This window comes from Aplidium turbinatum, chromosome 11, assembly GCF_918807975.1.
Source record: "Aplidium turbinatum chromosome 11, kaAplTurb1.1, whole genome shotgun sequence".
Classification (NCBI taxonomy): domain Eukaryota; kingdom Metazoa; phylum Chordata; class Ascidiacea; order Aplousobranchia; family Polyclinidae; genus Aplidium; species Aplidium turbinatum.
The window spans coordinates 425,512-444,313 of NC_137482.1; the positions used below are offsets into that span (position 1 = coordinate 425,512).

Genomic DNA, 18,802 nt, shown 5'->3' on the forward strand with positions numbered 1-18,802 from the left:
CCGTGCGTTTATTGTCATCTCTTTTCATCTGTGACGTTATGCTCGCTTCCAATAAAGAAAGCGGCGACTACTTTGTCTTGGGATTCGAGAAGCATTCACAGCAAACTCAGACAACCACAAACAAGCAACACATCGACGTAGAAGAGGTTGTAACATATCAGGATGTTCCCTGAAGAGTCAAACGAGCGCGAATCAAATTCAAACGATGCAGTTCATATTTATTTCTGGCAATCAAAACGAAAAATAATAACACTTGCCATGATATAACAGGGTCTATAAATTGTACTATATGGAGTTGGTAAAAATATCGGGCCCCTGACAATCATGCAGGGTCAAAGGGAACAATGAAACAGCGCTCTCCTAGTGGATATTTAGAAAACTGAAGATTCGGTTGCAATCGCACATCAAGGATAGAACTAACCTCTGGTAGACCTAAAACGCACGGTGTTGCTTAAAAGCAGACTGTTATCATTCAAAATGCGCGAATAATAATCTATTCAAGATTACTGCTCCATGTGAAATAAAATTGCATAGCATTAATACTGCGTCATATCACGTCATCCTCGTAATTAGAACAGTGGCCATTACGTCATTGCGTGTCAGTCTGTCTTGGGGGGGCTAGGAAAAGCCACTTTAAGAGGGGTGGTACTGAAGTGCATGATGTGGCGCTTATAGTGGACGCTGGCGAGGAACTTTCCGTTCGTGTTATGGAGTCGATCCAGGATTCCAAGCACTCCATAGCACTGGTTGAAACTGCGGGAATGAATCATACAAAGGTCAATGATGCGTGTCGTAACCAGCGATGCGTGTCGTAACCAGCAACATTTCAACAACAATCGGAAACTTCACTCTGTCAATCTCGGTAACCGGGCCCTGCGCCATGAGTTCAAAGCCTCTACAAGTATGCGAAGCTGCCACGAATACGATAAAACCAGAAAATCTGTCAATTTCTGCATTAATTTAACGTCTGTAAACGTTGAGTGAATGTAACATGGACCTTTTTACTGATTGAGAGACAATCACTCACACAACCGACTACAATGCTTACTTGAGGTGGTGGTAGTCATGTTGCTCTGGGGAGGGAAAACTAGGGAAGTGATACCCACAGTGGGAATTGGAAGTGTTCACCAGCGCCATGGTCACCCATAACCACATGGTGGCCAAGTGAGCCCCAACCACTATGGGACCGAGCAGGACCGGGAGAACGATTGAAAACTAAAAGTGTACAAAGGTTAGGGTTAGATCATTAGATGACAACGGGAATTTCGAAGCCTCGAGAATTGCGAATCCTCAAATAAAACTTTATGGAAACCCTCAAGTTGAACGAGTGGCGCCCTGGAGCTCGCATACGATGGGTCAAGGGTCATAGCCCATAGGTCAACAATATGATAACTAAGACTCCACCAACATTGCCGGATGCACAGATCAGAAGTACAAGCTTCGCAGACATCCCTGCAAACGGTGGACCGGACCCAAAAAGACAAAACCTCTGACCAAGTCATCGCTTGACGCGAATTAAAGCTGCAACGTCATCATGATGTCACACTCACCACGTTCTCCACTGGATGGCTGTAGAGACCGACGATGCCGATGGGGGCGGTCCACTCGTGATGGATCTTGTGGAATCGTTTGTAGAGCAACGGATGGTGGAGGAGCCTGAACACGAGAGGGCGGTAACTATCAGCCACAACCAACGCATTATGACCTAACATCGGCAAACCACACGAAACTTCTCGGTAATAAGTGATATTCTCTAGCTAAGCTACGAAAATTTGTGACAAAAAGCATGGTTCTGATGGGGGTTAAGGTCTTGTTGCAACTAAGAATTAACCAAGGATTTTGTTTCGAAATTAAAGCACTTGAGCAAGTGTCAAAACCAACTTTGATTTGTGAACTTCTAATCTTTGCAGCGCTCGCTTTGTGACGTCACTCTCACAAACAATACGTGAAGACCACTTCCTTTGCGTCTCATCCGCAATGAGCGGATTGATGGGCTCACGTCGAATACCTTCGCGGCTGGTGTCTGTGTGTAGACCGATCTAGCTCATACAAACAATTCGAATTGTCTTGTGTTATGACGTCCTTAGATCGCGAAAGATATCATGGTTATTGGTTGTTTTGCAAAAGGGCAACACTACAAAACACTTTTAAGGTTACTTCGAACTTTTTGAACACCCATGGTGTAAGTTAACCTAACAACTTAAGACCGCAAATTGGAAAGTAAATAACACAAACAAACTAAACATTGTCTTTCTAGGCTGCACCGCCCATTAGCGTCATGCTGTAAGATGCTGATGGTTTTGTTTAAAAACGTCATCTTGCTTTGCTTTGAAATATCATAGATAGTCGATTATGACGTCATCGACGAATAATAAACCTGTGGGAATAGTAAAAGCCGAACTCCTCCACCAGGATACAGCCGGACAACTCCAGGAGGACCACGAGGAATGATGGAAGTTGGGAATCCCAGAGCATTCCTCTCCACCGGAACACTGGGTAGAGGAGGGTGGTGACGATGAGGGAAACAAATTGGTTCAAAAGGACCACGAGAGCGCAGTGGATCACCTTCTTCCGGTCCACCTGAGGAGGAAGATCACTACGTCACAATGCACATCGTCAGATCTATTTATATTCAAGAAAATAAAATATTTATAAGAAACAAAACTTTCACTCTGTTGAGACAATGAAAAGCAAAAACAATCCAATTATCCTTGAAATGGGAAAACAATATAAATTTCCTTGCAACTTAACAATACAACATGAAGAACCAATGCAGAGAAGTTCTCCCATGACAAACTTGAGGATATCCAGCATAGGCACTGCATGGCTTCAAGTTTTACTTCTTCACAACAATGCTCAACATTTCATACCGGAACACGTTTGTCTTCCTGTATTTTGTAAGCTTGGAGAAACTTAGGCCGGCCGGTCAGATCGATGAACAATAGAAAAGCGTTATAGGTCCAGAAGACGGCGACGAGAACGATGTTCGTGCCTGGAACAAGAGGGGAGCTAAGTGCCCGGAGAAGATGCCGCTGAAATTGATCAGTATTTCTCAAAATATAAATTCCTGACTCAAAAGTAAACCAAATTGAAAATTACACGTTTTGTTTAGTAACCCACGGGCAACCCTATTAATATGTAAATAATTAAAATAATGAAAACATTACGCAGACAAAGGTAAGTTAAAAGCACACCAGTCTATGAAGAGTCTATTGAATCAAAAATTAAATATTTGTATTAGAAGCAAAACTAATGAAGAATTGCTTTTGAAGCAAACCAATGACAGAATACATAACTTAGGTCGTTAGTATACATTCAAGAGAAGTATAAGCGAAAACATTGCGTAAAGTATATCCGTCTACTAAGTGTGTGTTCAGCAAACAATTAAAAAGTATTAGCAGCAGCAATTTTATTCTAGAAAGTACATTAATCCAGCACAGATGATACTGACCCACAATGAAAAGCAATGGAGCATTGTACCCAAACAATTCCAAAACATTATCCCAAGTGGTTTGCCAAAAGTTATGGGAGACTCCCCACATCTGGGTAAGATGCCTGCAAACAAACAAACATGTTTAGTTAGCAATCAATCAACAGATGTTCTCAAATGAGTTTGTGGATGAATAATGAGCTAACAAACACAGAATGAAGAATTATGATGCAAAAAACATTGTCAAATTATGTTCAAAGAATAGTTTTCTCTTCCACCTAAAACTGTTTTGTTGTTTTCACTTTATTGTCTTGCCGGAAGTGCTCCAAGAAAAGTTCAACAATGGAGCCAAAATAAGATGTTTGGCAGAAGATTCCCTTCAGTGCACAACGAAAATAAAAAATCTTACAGTGAGATAATGCAAAAGCGAAAAGAACTTTGGAGGCTCTATTAACATTGTTTTTTAACCTCGAGACTATTGCCCATCCTATTGTGATCAAATAAACTACAAATGTTAATGAACCAAACAAATTGTATCAAGTTGATTCACTTCTCACCAAGTCAAAGAATTCCTGATGGCAGCTAGTCCCAATGTCAGCCCACCGATGACTAGCAGGGCAGCCTTGAGGCTTGAGCCCAAACTATACATCTGCAACATCAAAAACTATAAAATAAACTTTCTCAATGCAAAGTAAATGCACAACATGGCACCTTTGTTTCACACAGAACATATCCGACCCCTGGTAGTAATGCAGCCATTTGATTGTGCTTTCTGTACAGACAAGCAGTAGGATATCTATCAATCACTTGAGAATATAGAGAAATAAAACATAGTAACTGAAGCGGGTTTAGCATACTTTATTTCACACAAAATATAACATGATTTTTCTTGCAGCTTCGCATAATGTGTGCTCTTTAATTGCACATCGCCTCTTGTGAAGCGTGCACTGACAATGTCTCGATCGACCAATTTAAAATCATCTCTCGAGGCAGATCTGATTTTCAAACTAAGATCATGGAAGCCTTAAGAATCAAACGTAACAATCCATCTCTCGACCGGCAGTTATTCGCCTGTGGCTCATCGTTCCTTTTGTGTGTGTTCTAATTGTTTTTGTCCAACGCCTGTAGTTTACACCTCACGTGATCTGTTTCCCACCGCATAATTTACTCGCAATCATTCTCGTATCATTTGTTCAGTTTGTGCTTTCAGTCCAGTGTCGTTACTACAGTGCATAGTCAAATTTATCTTACGATTTTTCATTTTATGTATTGCAGATTTAATTCCTGATGAGGACACACGTACGTGTCGAAAACATTTGAGTTTATTTTATTTAATTATGTTATATTTTGTGTGAAATAAAGTATGCTAAACCCGCTTAAGTTACTATGTTTTATTTCTCTATGGTTCAACAAAGCAAACTCTCTACCAAAGCTTTTATCACTTGAGAACATAAGAGCAACAAATATCGGTTACCATATTTACTTGATTGTAAGCCGCGCTTGATTGTAAGCTGCCCTTGATTGTAAGCCGCATGTGATAGTGTTAAAAATTTAATGTAAGCCGTAAATATTGTTTACACACAAAGCTGAAACTGTTTACTGTTAAGTACCATAAATAAAACTGACAACTCCTTTTTTTCTTTCGAATACACGTCATAAATGCATGTGACAATTTAAAATTCACGTCACAACTTCACAATTGTCGGCATCAGACAACGCAGTACGGCAAAACATCAATGGCAAAGTCGACAAAGAAAAAGGCAAAAAGAAAAAATATAAGCCGCTTTTGATTGTAAGCCGCCCTTAAAGTTAAGCCGCAAACATGATGGAAAAAAAACTTTATAAGCTGCGGCTTACAATCAAGTAAATACGGTATGCAATACATTGAGTTTCGCTTTTAGCAACATGAACGTTGAATTGCTTCACAATGTAGACACTAACGACCTGTTTTAGCCTGATGCTTCGAGTTTGCTGTTTCTCTACCACAGCAAAATTGTATCATCAGGCTAAAACAGGTTAGAAATATCTACATTGTGAAGTACCAGTTAGTTTGAAAGGAAAGCACAGTGCTACACAAGGTTACTTTGTTTACATTCACAAAGTTTATGAGAATTTTCTTGGTACTTAAATCCACCACATTCACCATCAGTGCTTCCCACTCACATTCAAGTTATTGAAACTTCGTGTTTGCTATGCTCATAAACATTGAAAACTTACATTTCAAGAGATTTCTTTTGTTGCCAAAACTTAATAAACTTACTGAGTCGACAGTAAGTGGATATTGTCAAAGAATAGGTTATGCAAATGAACCGTGGACAAATTATAACCAGAAAATTTACCTTAAATGTGTAAATAACAGATTACAATAAAATAATGATAATCTTAGTTTGATATGTTTTTGTAAATTGTTTAAAGAAAACAGCTGAAACTTTAGCACAATAAACCTAAATAGGCCAATCAACCTATTTAGTAAAAAATACAAAATTCTATTTACTAAAACATTCACTGGTTCAGCTAAGTCAAACCTAAAGGAATTCCAGGGCCAAAATTTATGTTACAATTATAAAAAGGAGAACAACAATAGCACAAAAATGTAATTTGATGTTATCCTAAAGTGGCAAAGTTTTTAAAAGCTACACAGGATGCATGGCAGCACTGGATAAAGTGACCTTCATCTGGCGGTGCTCTTCCACAAGACGCCCTGTTGGTCAACCAGACAAAATGATGACGTCATAAAACGTCACACACATTGGAATGGACTATTATGAAGGAGGAAATGCGGGGTGGAAATGCAATGAAACACACCAGAAGGAAATTGTCTCCCATTTATTCATTTGTTTGTTTGTTTGTTTATCTTTATCCTGCATTGCGGGAAAGCGGACTTGAGCGCTATGCATCGGTGTACGCCTTCCGACATACACCTGACCCACGCTGCAGCCGACGGCAATGTCTGTTTTCCGGTTGTCTACTTTACTTATGACTTAAATTTGGTACTACCCATTACTCGAAATCGATCACTAGGTAGAGGCAATTATCGTTAAGTTTCTTGCCCAGAGAAACAACAGCATGTGCGGGTGGCTGGAGTCGAACATGCAGGCTCTCGACTGCGAGCCCAACGCGCTAACCACTCGACCACTCAGATTTGCTATCGTTGAAAAGCACAAGCATAGACCTAACCAACTAAATTAATACCAAGTCCCAAAATACTACTAGCTCCATCTAGTGGCCACCTAAACTTGATCACATGCAAACCATTGCATTTCAATGGCGAATCGATCGTCTTCCAGTTCACGCCCTGCATGTTCACGATAATTAATTGTCTCCCATTTATTCATTTCTTGCTCAATTTCAACAGATTTGCTATCGTTGAAAAGCAAAAGCATAGATCTAACCAACTAAATTAATACCAAGTCCCAAAATACTACTAGCTCCATCTGGTGGCCACCTAAACTTGACCAAATTCAAACCATCACCAAAACTTCATTTTAAATGATAAACAATCTAAATCAAATCCAATTAAAAGAACATGTTACTGTTTATTGGAGGGCTAACTTTCATTTTTGTATCTTATTTAATATGCGCGTAATCGTTGTTCGAAGACAGCCCCCCAACGAAGCTTTTGCCCAATGCATTTCAATGGCGAATCGATCGTCTTCCAGTTCACGCCCTGCATGTTCACGATAATTAATTGTCTCCCATTTATTCATTTCTTGCTCAATTTCAACAGATTTACTATCGTTGAAAAGCACAAGCAAGGATCTAACCAACTAAATTAATACCAAGTGCCAAAATACTACTAGCTCCATCTGGTGGCCACCTAAACTTGACCAAATTCAAACCATCACCAAAACTTCATTTTAAATGATAAACAATCTAAATTAAATCCAATTAAAAGAACATGTTACTGTTTATTGACGGGTTAACTTTCATTTTTGTATCTTATTTAATATGCGCGTAATCGTTGTTCGAAGACAGCCCCCCAACGAAGCTTTCGCCCAATGCATTTCAATAGCGAATCGATCGTCTTCCAGTTCACGCCCTGCATGTTCACGATAATTAATTGTCTCCCATTTATTCATTTCTTGCTCAATTTCAACAGATTTGCTATCGTTGAAAAGCAAAAGCAAGGATCTAACCAACTAAAATAATACCAAGTCCCAAAATACTACTAGCTCCATCTGGTGGCTACCTAAACTTGAGCAAATTCAAACCATTATCAAAACTTCATTTTAAATGATAAGAACATTAAACGACAGCCAAATAAAAGAACATGTTACTGTTTATTGAAGTGCTAACTTTCATTGTTATACCTTATTGAATATACGAGCAATCGTTGTTCGAAGACAGCCTCCCAACGAAGCTTTTGCACAATGCATTTCAATGACGAATCGATCGTCTTTCTGGATTCACATTGCGTGATTACGATAATTAATTGTCTCCCATTTATATTGATAAAATGCTAAAGTCATAGAAAGGATTAGGATCAGGCACACAAATAGCCTAATTGGTGGTGTAATGGCTTGTCCGAATCAAGTGATGTAACAAACACTGATCAATAGGAAAGCGATGTGTGCTCTAGAGCGGTGTAGAACTTTGATCCTTTCGGAGGTGGTGGAAGAATTCTTGTCACTCGGCCCTCAGTCGACATCAACTGGAAAAGCTCGGTTGAGGAAGCAAGTGATGTCAGCTCCAAGTGCAGGAGCCAGAAAATTGTTCCTATTTGGATGGAGAAACCTCTGCAAATAATAAAAAGCAACAACAACCAGCGAGACAGTGGGTGCGGATACTTAGCTTATGTTTTGTTCAAAGCTTAGCCAAGAAATTTTTTCAGAACACGTAGGCTAAGCCTAATGAACCTAGGCTTAAATATGGATCAAAGGTAAGTAACGAAACCGTAATGAAATGACTTGGGCTTGCATTCTCGTGTTCTTTCATTACCACACGAAGTCGTTTTCCCAAAGGCATTCGTGCGTGTAAACAAAATGATTCATAGGTCCAATCCTTAAACGTTGACACACAAAAATCATGTTACAAACGTACCGTAAGTTAAAACAATTATTTTGTTTCATCTGACATTGCACTTTTGTTAGCCTAGTTTGTTTGTTATAGAATAAATATCACAAAGTATGTGGGCAGCAACTCTTTTTTATCATTAGGTAGCCCTGAAAAGGGCTGTTTTTTTTTGGCAAATGGACGATGTGGTGGCTACAGTAAGGGATAGGACTCCCTTATGACGCGGAGAACTTCCGGAAAATGTCGTCCCCGTGGAAACTGATGTCGCCACATAAATTCATCAAGACACCCAGGTATCATGTGCCTTGTGGTGCCACACCCCTGTGGCCGAACCATAATGATGGTGATGGTTGACCGTTTGGTGGCGATATCCAAGATCTAAAAAAATACGAAAGCAACTTTAAATAAGTTTCAGCGTAAAATGCTTGCTGCAACGGTTTCCAAATAGAAATAACAAAAACATGTTAAATTGGTAAATATATTTTTATTGGATGCATAATTCTTTTGACATGAGCCATCGTGCTTTTTGAAAAGGAGCTGTGCAGTTAAGTGGCGAGGTCAGTTGATTGTTTTTTCTGCTCCCAAAGTAACTTTAAATGGTTAACTTTTGTTAACAATTTCTACACTATGAATAAGTTGTATCAAGTGGGACCTGGCATGACAGTTTAAGCCATATGGTTGGGTCTGATGCTATCACAACAGAAAAGTACACGTTGTACTGTGATATGTCTTCAGACAAGCTAAACACAAACTGGTGTTTGAATGACCAATGGGACTGTGCAAGCAATCACTTTTGGGACATAATCCTACGTTATTTTAAGGCTGAAAGGAATTTTTTTCACTTAAAAAGTATTTTTCACTAGGAATGAGATAAGAGCTACTGCTTTATTTTGTACAATCTTAAAAAGCCTTATTACACTACACTTTGCTATAGATCATGGCAAAAGTATATACCTTTTTAGATTTCAATTCATTGAACCTTTAAAGTGTCTTATTTTATCATGTCTGAAAAGAAAAGCGGGTCTATTTATTGATGAAAACCAAGAAACCACGTTCTGCTTCTTTTCTCTTGAGTCTCTTTCATTCCATCATACCCTTGACAATCAATTGATGTAGCCTATCTAGCAAAGTGTCCCCTGGGACATAGCCCCTTGTCCCATTGATCATGTGTGTAAGCAACCTATGGGACAGTTGTCTGACACTTTTTAATGATGATAAAAAAAACAATAAAGAATATTAGCCTACAGTCATCGCTGTTTTGATTTCATGTTATGAAACAATGACTAAACTTTGCAATAAAATTGCTTTAGTTCATGATTTGCTTTAAAATAACGTTTTATTAGAAATAATGTCATATTCGTCCCATGGGTGCCACATCTCCCCTACACATTTTTACTCTCAGTACACCTAGTATACACAAATGTTTAATCTACATGCATTTTATGTACTTCATCTAATCCATTTAATGTTTAACATAATCCACGTTAAGTGTTTACATGTTAGTGTATGTCATTTTAAAATAGAACTACAAGAAACACTCACTAGACAAATTAGAGTATGTACCCCATTCATCGGAATGGATCTCTGTTCCTGTGCGATGTGGCGTAGAATTTCTGCCTCCAGTGTAGCCCTGTCCCGCCGCGGTACCATTACGATGAAGCATTCTCTAATAGCACAATTTACTAGGGATATCTACAGGCATTGAGAAGCAAAAGAAAATGCCCTAAGTAGGGTGGGTTAAATAAAAGTGTCAAATATTCCTTCAAATCCCAAGCCCAAGTGATATTGCTCACCTGCTCGAACGTAGTTGACTATAGGCGTAGGCCTAGTTGTAGTGCGTAAACATGCACATATTATATAACTTACTTTGTTGTGGTGTCAATCCCGCCGAAGATCCACTGCTGTGGCACTGGGCGCCCTTGTGAATTTCCTCGTTTTGGTCTGGCCACCAAGGACTCACCGATAGCGACGATGTGGCCACTGGCCAGGTCCACCGATTTGATGCTGATTCCTCAACAAATCCTCCGAACAGATCTGTACGTTATCAACAAATGGCAAATATTCGTGTTCATCAATAGTGATGATGTGGCCTGAAGCCACATAGTATGCTTTTCGTAGAAGCACGAATATTTGTTGTTTCAAAACCGTTTGTGTTTGAATATTTTGCTTGGAGACTCAGGGCCTATGAGAAGAGGGTACTGAGGGTACGGCATACCCTTGAGGGCCCAGGCCTGTGATTGTTGGGAAGCCCGAAATTGTAATTTTATACTTTACGCAAAAAAATGATGGTTAAAACCACCCTAAACGACTAAATTCAAGCATAAAAGTTGTTATCCTCTAGTCCTGGGGGCCCGTAATGTAGCAAAAGGGCCCGGAAAATGCTTTACGTGCAAAAATGTTTCGTTTTAAAGCACCCAAAATTAAATCGTAAAAGTTGGTTTTTCTCCTGTTCGGGGGGGGGAGGACATAGGGAAGCAAAAGCAGGGTTGAGAAAAACCCGGGCTTTTTTAAAAAGCTCTGGTGATTTTGGGCTTTTTTGTGTTTTTTAAAAATTATTTGAAAAAGGTAGTTTCACGCTTATTTCACTTCAAAATGGATTTCGGAGTTGGAGCAAGAGCCGGAGTCAATACTTTCGGAGCAGGAACGGAACCGAGTCAAAAAAAAGTAACTTCGTTCACCTCTGCTAGGCATGTTGTGAATACAAAAGTTAATGAAGAAAGCTTATTGGTCAGACGATTAATTTGATGATGTTTTGACAAGATGTTATGTTTGAGCCTTGGTAGAGAGCTTGACTTGTTGTACCAGATACATATAACACTCAGTAACGTTAGTGGATTTAACATTTTTTATTAAACACACAAAAAACAAGAAACACTACTAAATCCAACGTTTTCGACACCAAATCATAGTGTCCTCATCAGGACTAATTATAGGCTACATCTAAGAGAAATAAATGAATGAATTTGAAAATTTTGCATTAAAGCTGTAAGCTACAAGCGACACCTCTCAACAGCACCGGCATCAACAACTGACACACGAATCCAATGCAGGATAGCCTACGCAAATTGGCGAGGGACAGATCACATGATAGGCTATACACAACACAAAACACTAAATAATAGTTTTATTGCAGCCTGATGCTATTATTGCGCACAGATGACCAATTCTGCAGTAAAATGTTGTATGGTGTGCAATACGCCTAAGTAAAATCACGCGCTTTGCCAAAGACAAAGAGGGCCCGGAGTGAGAGGGGGGCCCGGAATGACTCTTCGTACCCTTACTGAAAATTTTTCTCAGAGGCCCTGTGGAGACCTCAGTGCAACTATTAAGAAACACGAAGATTTAATTTTTCTACAACAATCGACAAGTGATGGTTTGCATGTGGTCAAGTTTAGGTGGCCACCAGATGGAGCTAGTAGTATTTTGGGACTTGATATTAATTTAGTTGGTTAGATCTATGCTTGTGCTTTTCAACGATAGCAAATCTGTTGAAATTGATCAAGAAATGAATAAATGGGAGATAATTAATTATCGTGAACATGCAGGGCGTGAACTGGAAGACGATCGATTCGCCATTGAAATGCATTGGGCAAAAGCTTCGTTGGGGGGCTGTCTTCGAACAACGATTGCGCGCATATTAAATAAGATACAAAAATGAAAGTTAACCCTTCAATAAACAGTAACATGTTCTTTTAATTGGATTTAATTTAGATTGTTTATCATTTAAAATGAAGTTTTGGTGATGGTTTGAATTTGGTCAAGTTTAGGTGGCCACCAGATGGAGCTAGTAGTATTTTGGGACTTCGTATTAATTTAGTTGGTTAGATCTATGCTTGTGCTTTTTAACGATAGTAAATCTGTTGAAATTGAGCAAGAAATGAATAAATGGGAGACAATTAATTATCGTGAACATGCAGGGCGTGAACTGGAAGACGATCGATTCGCCATTGAAATGCATTGGGCAAAAGCTTCGTTGGGGGGCTGTCTTCGAACAACGATTGCGCGCATATTAAATAAGATACAAAAATGAAAGTTAACCCTTCAATAAACAGTAACATGTTCTTTTATTTGGCTGTCGTTTAATGTTCTTATCATTTAAAATGAAGTTTTGATAATGGTTTGAATTTGCTCAAGTTTAGGTAGCCACCAGATGGAGCTAGTAGTATTTTGGGACTTGATATTAAATTAGTTGGTTAGATCTATGCTTGTGCTTTTCAACGATAGCAAATCTGTTGAAATTGAGCAAGAAATGAATAAACGGGAGACAATTAATTATCGTGAACATGCAGGGCGTGAACTGGAAGACGATCGATTCGCCATTGAAATGCATTGGGCAAAAGCTTCGTTGGGGGGCTGTCTTCGAACAACGATTACGCGCATATTAAATAAGATACAAAAATGAAAGTTAACCCGTCAATAAACAGTAACATGTTCTTTTAATTGGATTTAATTTAGATTGTTTATCATTTAAAATGAAGTTTTGGTGATGGTTTGAATTTGGTCAAGTTTAGGTGGCCACCAGATGGAGCTAGTAGTATTTTGGGACTTGGTATTAATTTAGTTGGTTAGATCCTTGCTTGTGCTTTTCAACGATAGTAAATCTGTTGAAATTGAGCAAGAAATGAATAAATGGGAGACAATTAATTATCGTGAACATGCAGGGCGTGAACTGGAAGACGATCGATTCGCCATTGAAATGCATTGGGCAAAAGCTTCGTTGGGGGGCTGTCTTCGAACAACGATTACGCGCATATTAAATAAGATACAAAAATGAAAGTTAGCCCTCCAATAAACAGTAACATGTTCTTTTAATTGGATTTAATTTAGATTGTTTATCATTTAAAATGAAGTTTTGGTGATGGTTTGAATTTGGTCAAGTTTAGGTGGCCACCAGATGGAGCTAGTAGTATTTTGGGACTTGGTATTAATTTAGTTGGTTAGATCTATGCTTGTGCTTTTCAACGATAGTAAATCTGTTGAAATTGAGCAAGAAATGAATAAATGGGAGACAATTAATTATCGTGAACATGCAGGGCGTGAACTGGAAGACGATCGATTCGCCATTGAAATGCATTGGGCAAAAGCTTCGTTTGGGGGCTGTCTTCGAACAACGATTACGCGCATATTAAATAAGATACAAAAATGAAAGTTAGCCCTCCAATAAACAGTAACATGTTCTTTTAATTGGATTTAATTTAGATTGTTTATCATTTAAAATGAAGTTTTGGTGATGGTTTGAATTTGGTCAAGTTTAGGTGGCCACCAGATGGAGCTAGTAGTATTTTGGGACTTGGTATTATTTTAGTTGGTTAGATCTATGCTTGTGCTTTTCAACGATAGCAAATCTGTTGAAATTGAGCAAGAAATGAATAAACGGGAGACAATTAATTATCGTGAACATGCAGGGCGTGAACTGGAAGACGATCGATTCGCCATTGAAATGCATTGGGCAAAAGCTTCGTTGGGGGGCTGTCTTCGAACAACGATTACGCGCATATTAAATAAGATACAAAAATGAAAGTTAACCCTTCAATAAACAGTAACATGTTCTTTAAATTGGATTTAATTTAGATTGTTTATCATTTAAAATGAAGTTTTGGTGATGGTTTGAATTTGGTCAAGTTTAGGTGGCCACCAGATGGAGCTAGTAGTATTTTGGGACTTGGTATTATTTTAGTTGGTTAGATCCTTGCTTGTGCTTTTCAACGATAGTAAATCTGTTGAAATTGAGCAAGAAATGAATAAATGGGAGACAATTAATTATCGTGAACATGCAGGGCGTGAACTGGAAGACGATCGATTCGCCATTGAAATGCATTGGGCAAAAGCTTCGTTGGGGGGCTGTCTTCGAACAACGATTACGCGCATATTAAATAAGATACAAAAATGAAAGTTAACCCTTCAATAAACAGTAACATGTTCTTTTAATTGGATTTAATTTAGATTGTTTATCATTTAAAATGAAGTTTTGGTGATGGTTTGAATTTGGTCAAGTTTAGGTGGCCACCAGATGGAGCTAGTAGTATTTTGGGACTTGGTATTAATTTAGTTGGTTAGATCCTTGCTTGTGCTTTTCAACGATAGTAAATCTGTTGAAATTGAGCAAGAAATGAATAAATGGGAGACAATTAATTATCGTGAACATGCAGGGCGTGAACTGGAAGACGATCGATTCGCCATTGAAATGCATTGGGCAAAAGCTTCGTTGGGGGGCTGTCTTCGAACAACGATTACGCGCATATTAAATAAGATACAAAAATGAAAGTTAACCCTTCAATAAACAGTAACATGTTCTTTTAATTGGATTTAATTTAGATTGTTTATCATTTAAAATGAAGTTTTGGTGATGGTTTGAATTTGGTCAAGTTTAGGTGGCCACCAGATGGAGCTAGTAGTATTTTGGGACTTGGTATTAATTTAGTTGGTTAGATCCTTGCTTGTGCTTTTCAACGATAGTAAATCTGTTGAAATTGAGCAAGAAATGAATAAATGGGAGACAATTAATTATCGTGAACATGCAGGGCGTGAACTGGAAGACGATCGATTCGCCATTGAAATGCATTGGGCAAAAGCTTCGTTGGGGGGCTGTCTTCGAACAACGATTACGCGCATATTAAATAAGATACAAAAATGAAAGTTAGCCCTCCAATAAACAGTAACATGTTCTTTTAATTGGATTTGATTTAGATTGTTTATCATTTAAAATGAAGTTTTGGTGATGGTTTGAATTTGGTCAAGTTTAGGTGGCCACCAGATGGAGCTAGTAGTATTTTGGGACTTGGTATTAATTTAGTTGGTTAGATCTATGCTTGTGCTTTTTAACGGTAGCAAATCTGTTAAAATTGAGCAAGAAATGAATAAATGGGAGACAATTAATTATCGTGAACATGCAGGGCGTGAACTGGAAGACGATCGATTCGCCATTGAAATGCATTGGGCAAAAGCTTCGTTTGGGGGCTGTCTTCGAACAACGATTACGCGCATATTAAATAAGATACAAAAATGAAAGTTAGCCCTCCAATAAACAGTAACATGTTCTTTTAATTGGATTTAATTTAGATTGTTTATCATTTAAAATGAAGTTTTGGTGATGGTTTGAATTTGGTCAAGTTTAGGTGGCCACCAGATGGAGCTAGTAGTATTTTGGGACTTGGTATTATTTTAGTTGGTTAGATCTATGCTTGTGCTTTTCAACGATAGCAAATCTGTTGAAATTGAGCAAGAAATGAATAAACGGGAGACAATTAATTATCGTGAACATGCAGGGCGTGAACTGGAAGACGATCGATTCGCCATTGAAATGCATTGGGCAAAAGCTTCGTTGGGGGGCTGTCTTCGAACAACGATTACGCGCATATTAAATAAGATACAAAAATGAAAGTTAACCCTTCAATAAACAGTAACATGTTCTTTAAATTGGATTTAATTTAGATTGTTTATCATTTAAAATGAAGTTTTGGTGATGGTTTGAATTTGGTCAAGTTTAGGTGGCCACCAGATGGAGCTAGTAGTATTTTGGGACTTGGTATTATTTTAGTTGGTTAGATCCTTGCTTGTGCTTTTCAACGATAGTAAATCTGTTGAAATTGAGCAAGAAATGAATAAATGGGAGACAATTAATTATCGTGAACATGCAGGGCGTGAACTGGAAGACGATCGATTCGCCATTGAAATGCATTGGGCAAAAGCTTCGTTGGGGGGCTGTCTTCGAACAACGATTACGCGCATATTAAATAAGATACAAAAATGAAAGTTAACCCTTCAATAAACAGTAACATGTTCTTTTAATTGGATTTAATTTAGATTGTTTATCATTTAAAATGAAGTTTTGGTGATGGTTTGAATTTGGTCAAGTTTAGGTGGCCACCAGATGGAGCTAGTAGTATTTTGGGACTTGGTATTAATTTAGTTGGTTAGATCCTTGCTTGTGCTTTTCAACGATAGTAAATCTGTTGAAATTGAGCAAGAAATGAATAAATGGGAGACAATTAATTATCGTGAACATGCAGGGCGTGAACTGGAAGACGATCGATTCGCCATTGAAATGCATTGGGCAAAAGCTTCGTTGGGGGGCTGTCTTCGAACAACGATTACGCGCATATTAAATAAGATACAAAAATGAAAGTTAACCCTTCAATAAACAGTAACATGTTCTTTTAATTGGATTTAATTTAGATTGTTTATCATTTAAAATGAAGTTTTGGTGATGGTTTGAATTTGGTCAAGTTTAGGTGGCCACCAGATGGAGCTAGTAGTATTTTGGGACTTGGTATTAATTTAGTTGGTTAGATCCTTGCTTGTGCTTTTCAACGATAGTAAATCTGTTGAAATTGAGCAAGAAATGAATAAATGGGAGACAATTAATTATCGTGAACATGCAGGGCGTGAACTGGAAGACGATCGATTCGCCATTGAAATGCATTGGGCAAAAGCTTCGTTGGGGGGCTGTCTTCGAACAACGATTACGCGCATATTAAATAAGATACAAAAATGAAAGTTAGCCCTCCAATAAACAGTAACATGTTCTTTTAATTGGATTTGATTTAGATTGTTTATCATTTAAAATGAAGTTTTGGTGATGGTTTGAATTTGGTCAAGTTTAGGTGGCCACCAGATGGAGCTAGTAGTATTTTGGGACTTGGTATTAATTTAGTTGGTTAGATCTATGCTTGTGCTTTTTAACGGTAGCAAATCTGTTAAAATTGAGCAAGAAATGAATAAATGGGAGACAATTAATTATCGTGAACATGCAGGGCGTGAACTGGAAGACGATCGATTCGCCATTGAAATGCAATGGTTTGCATGTGATCAAGTTTAGGTGGCCACTAGATGGAGCTAGTAGTATTTTGGGACTTGGTATTAATTTAGTTGGTGAGGTCTATGCTTGTGCTTTTCAACGATAGCAAATGTGTTGAAATTGAACAACAAATGAATAAATGGGAGACAATTTCCTTCTGGTGTGTTTCATTGCATTTCCACCCCGCATTTCCCACTTCATAATAGTCCATTCCAATGTGTGTGACGTATAAGACGTCATCATTTTGTCTGGTTGACCAACAGGGCGTCTTGTGGAAGAGCACCCATCTGGCTTTCCATCAACTGCTTCAAACCTTAAAAAATCTTAATGAAAAATGAATTTAGATGTCCGTACCAAGCCTTGTGATGTGATGACTAAAACCATAGCACTCTTTCATGTCAGCTGCTTAACTTTTGGGCTGAAAAGTTGATAAACAAAATACCTTGGTTGGTTTAAAGCTTTGTCCTTGGACTGAGAAAGCCTCCGAATGGTTATTCCCTGCAGCTTCGCATTCTTGTAGAAGGTTTGACCCATTGTCGCAGGCCGGTTATCAAGATAAAAGGTTCCACTTGTTGTCTGGACTTTGTTTATTCACTAGTTACCGAAGAATGAGGAGCAGTCCTTCAAATGCCTTGCTCAAGTGCACAGTAAGCACACCCCCCAGAGCTAAACCATTAACTTTGAGCACATTTTACTTAATAAAATTTATATATATCATTTCCTTTCACAATAACATGAAACCAAATACAAGACGTACAGTAGTAATAGAGCCACAGAAATACTTCAACTCAGCCCTACTTTCCTTATTACTGTGAGTGTGAAATGTATATTATAGTAAAAATTAACAGGAAATATCAACATTTCCATAAGACACAGAATGCTAAATCTATATATGGTTTAGGATAGTTTGACCACAATAAATACATGCTGACTTATAGTTTAGCACTGTATAAAGTTAAATTATTTATTTAAAGCGGTTTTCTTACAAAACTGTCATTTGCAATGATGTTCCTCAACATTTATATATCAGTTGTTTTGAAATATGTAAAGTACAGTATAGCCTACAGTACACTTTTATCGCCCAAAGTGCATACCGTACATCTGCACACAGGTTAAATAAGATATAGATCGATCCCTTTTCACTCGAAAGCAACTATCTGATGGCATCAGAATCTGATGCGTTTGCTAAAAGTTACTTTATGATTTCCAAGTTTTTTTTTTATCTCTTACGGTACTAGGCCTACACACAACCTCTTCACATTGAGCAATTTTCTTACCGTACCTTTCTATTTGACACATCCATGTTTGTTTGTTTATCTTTATCCTGCATTGCGGTAAAGCGGACTTGAGCGCTATGCATCGGTGTACGCCTTCCGAAATACACCTGACCCACGCTGCAGCCGACAGCAATGTCTGTTTCCGGTTGTCTACTTTACTTATGACTTAAATTTGGTACTACCCATTACTCGAAATCGATCACTGGGTAGAGGCAATTATCGTAAAGTTTCTTGCCCAGAGAAACAACAGCAAGTGCGAGTGGCTGGAGTCGAACATGCAGGCTC

The 18,802-nt window shown here is 38.3% G+C and overlaps 1 protein-coding gene across 5 annotated transcripts; it reads right to left on the reverse strand.

The window, feature by feature from the left end:
- Positions 1–197: 197 nt before the first annotated feature.
- On the reverse strand, positions 198–18,545 carry LOC145779405 (fatty acid hydroxylase domain-containing protein 2-like). 5 transcript variants are annotated; one of them, XM_082590985.1, is made up of 8 exons: positions 18,523–18,545; positions 3,988–4,079; positions 3,452–3,555; positions 2,871–2,992; positions 2,378–2,580; positions 1,551–1,656; positions 1,049–1,215; positions 198–753 (listed from the first exon to the last, which is right to left on the reverse strand). In XM_082590985.1, the coding sequence occupies exons 1-8, from the start codon at positions 18,541–18,543 to the stop codon at positions 600–602; spliced, it is 969 nt and encodes a 322-aa protein (XP_082447111.1). In that variant the 5' UTR covers positions 18,544–18,545; the 3' UTR covers positions 198–599. The 5 variants fall into 5 exon arrangements, with proteins under 5 accessions (XP_082447111.1, XP_082447115.1, XP_082447112.1 ...); XM_082590989.1 differs by lacking the exon at positions 18,523–18,545 and adding an exon at positions 5,770–5,788; XM_082590986.1 differs by lacking the exon at positions 18,523–18,545 and adding an exon at positions 5,648–5,769.
- Between the last annotated feature and the right edge of the window lie 257 nt (positions 18,546–18,802).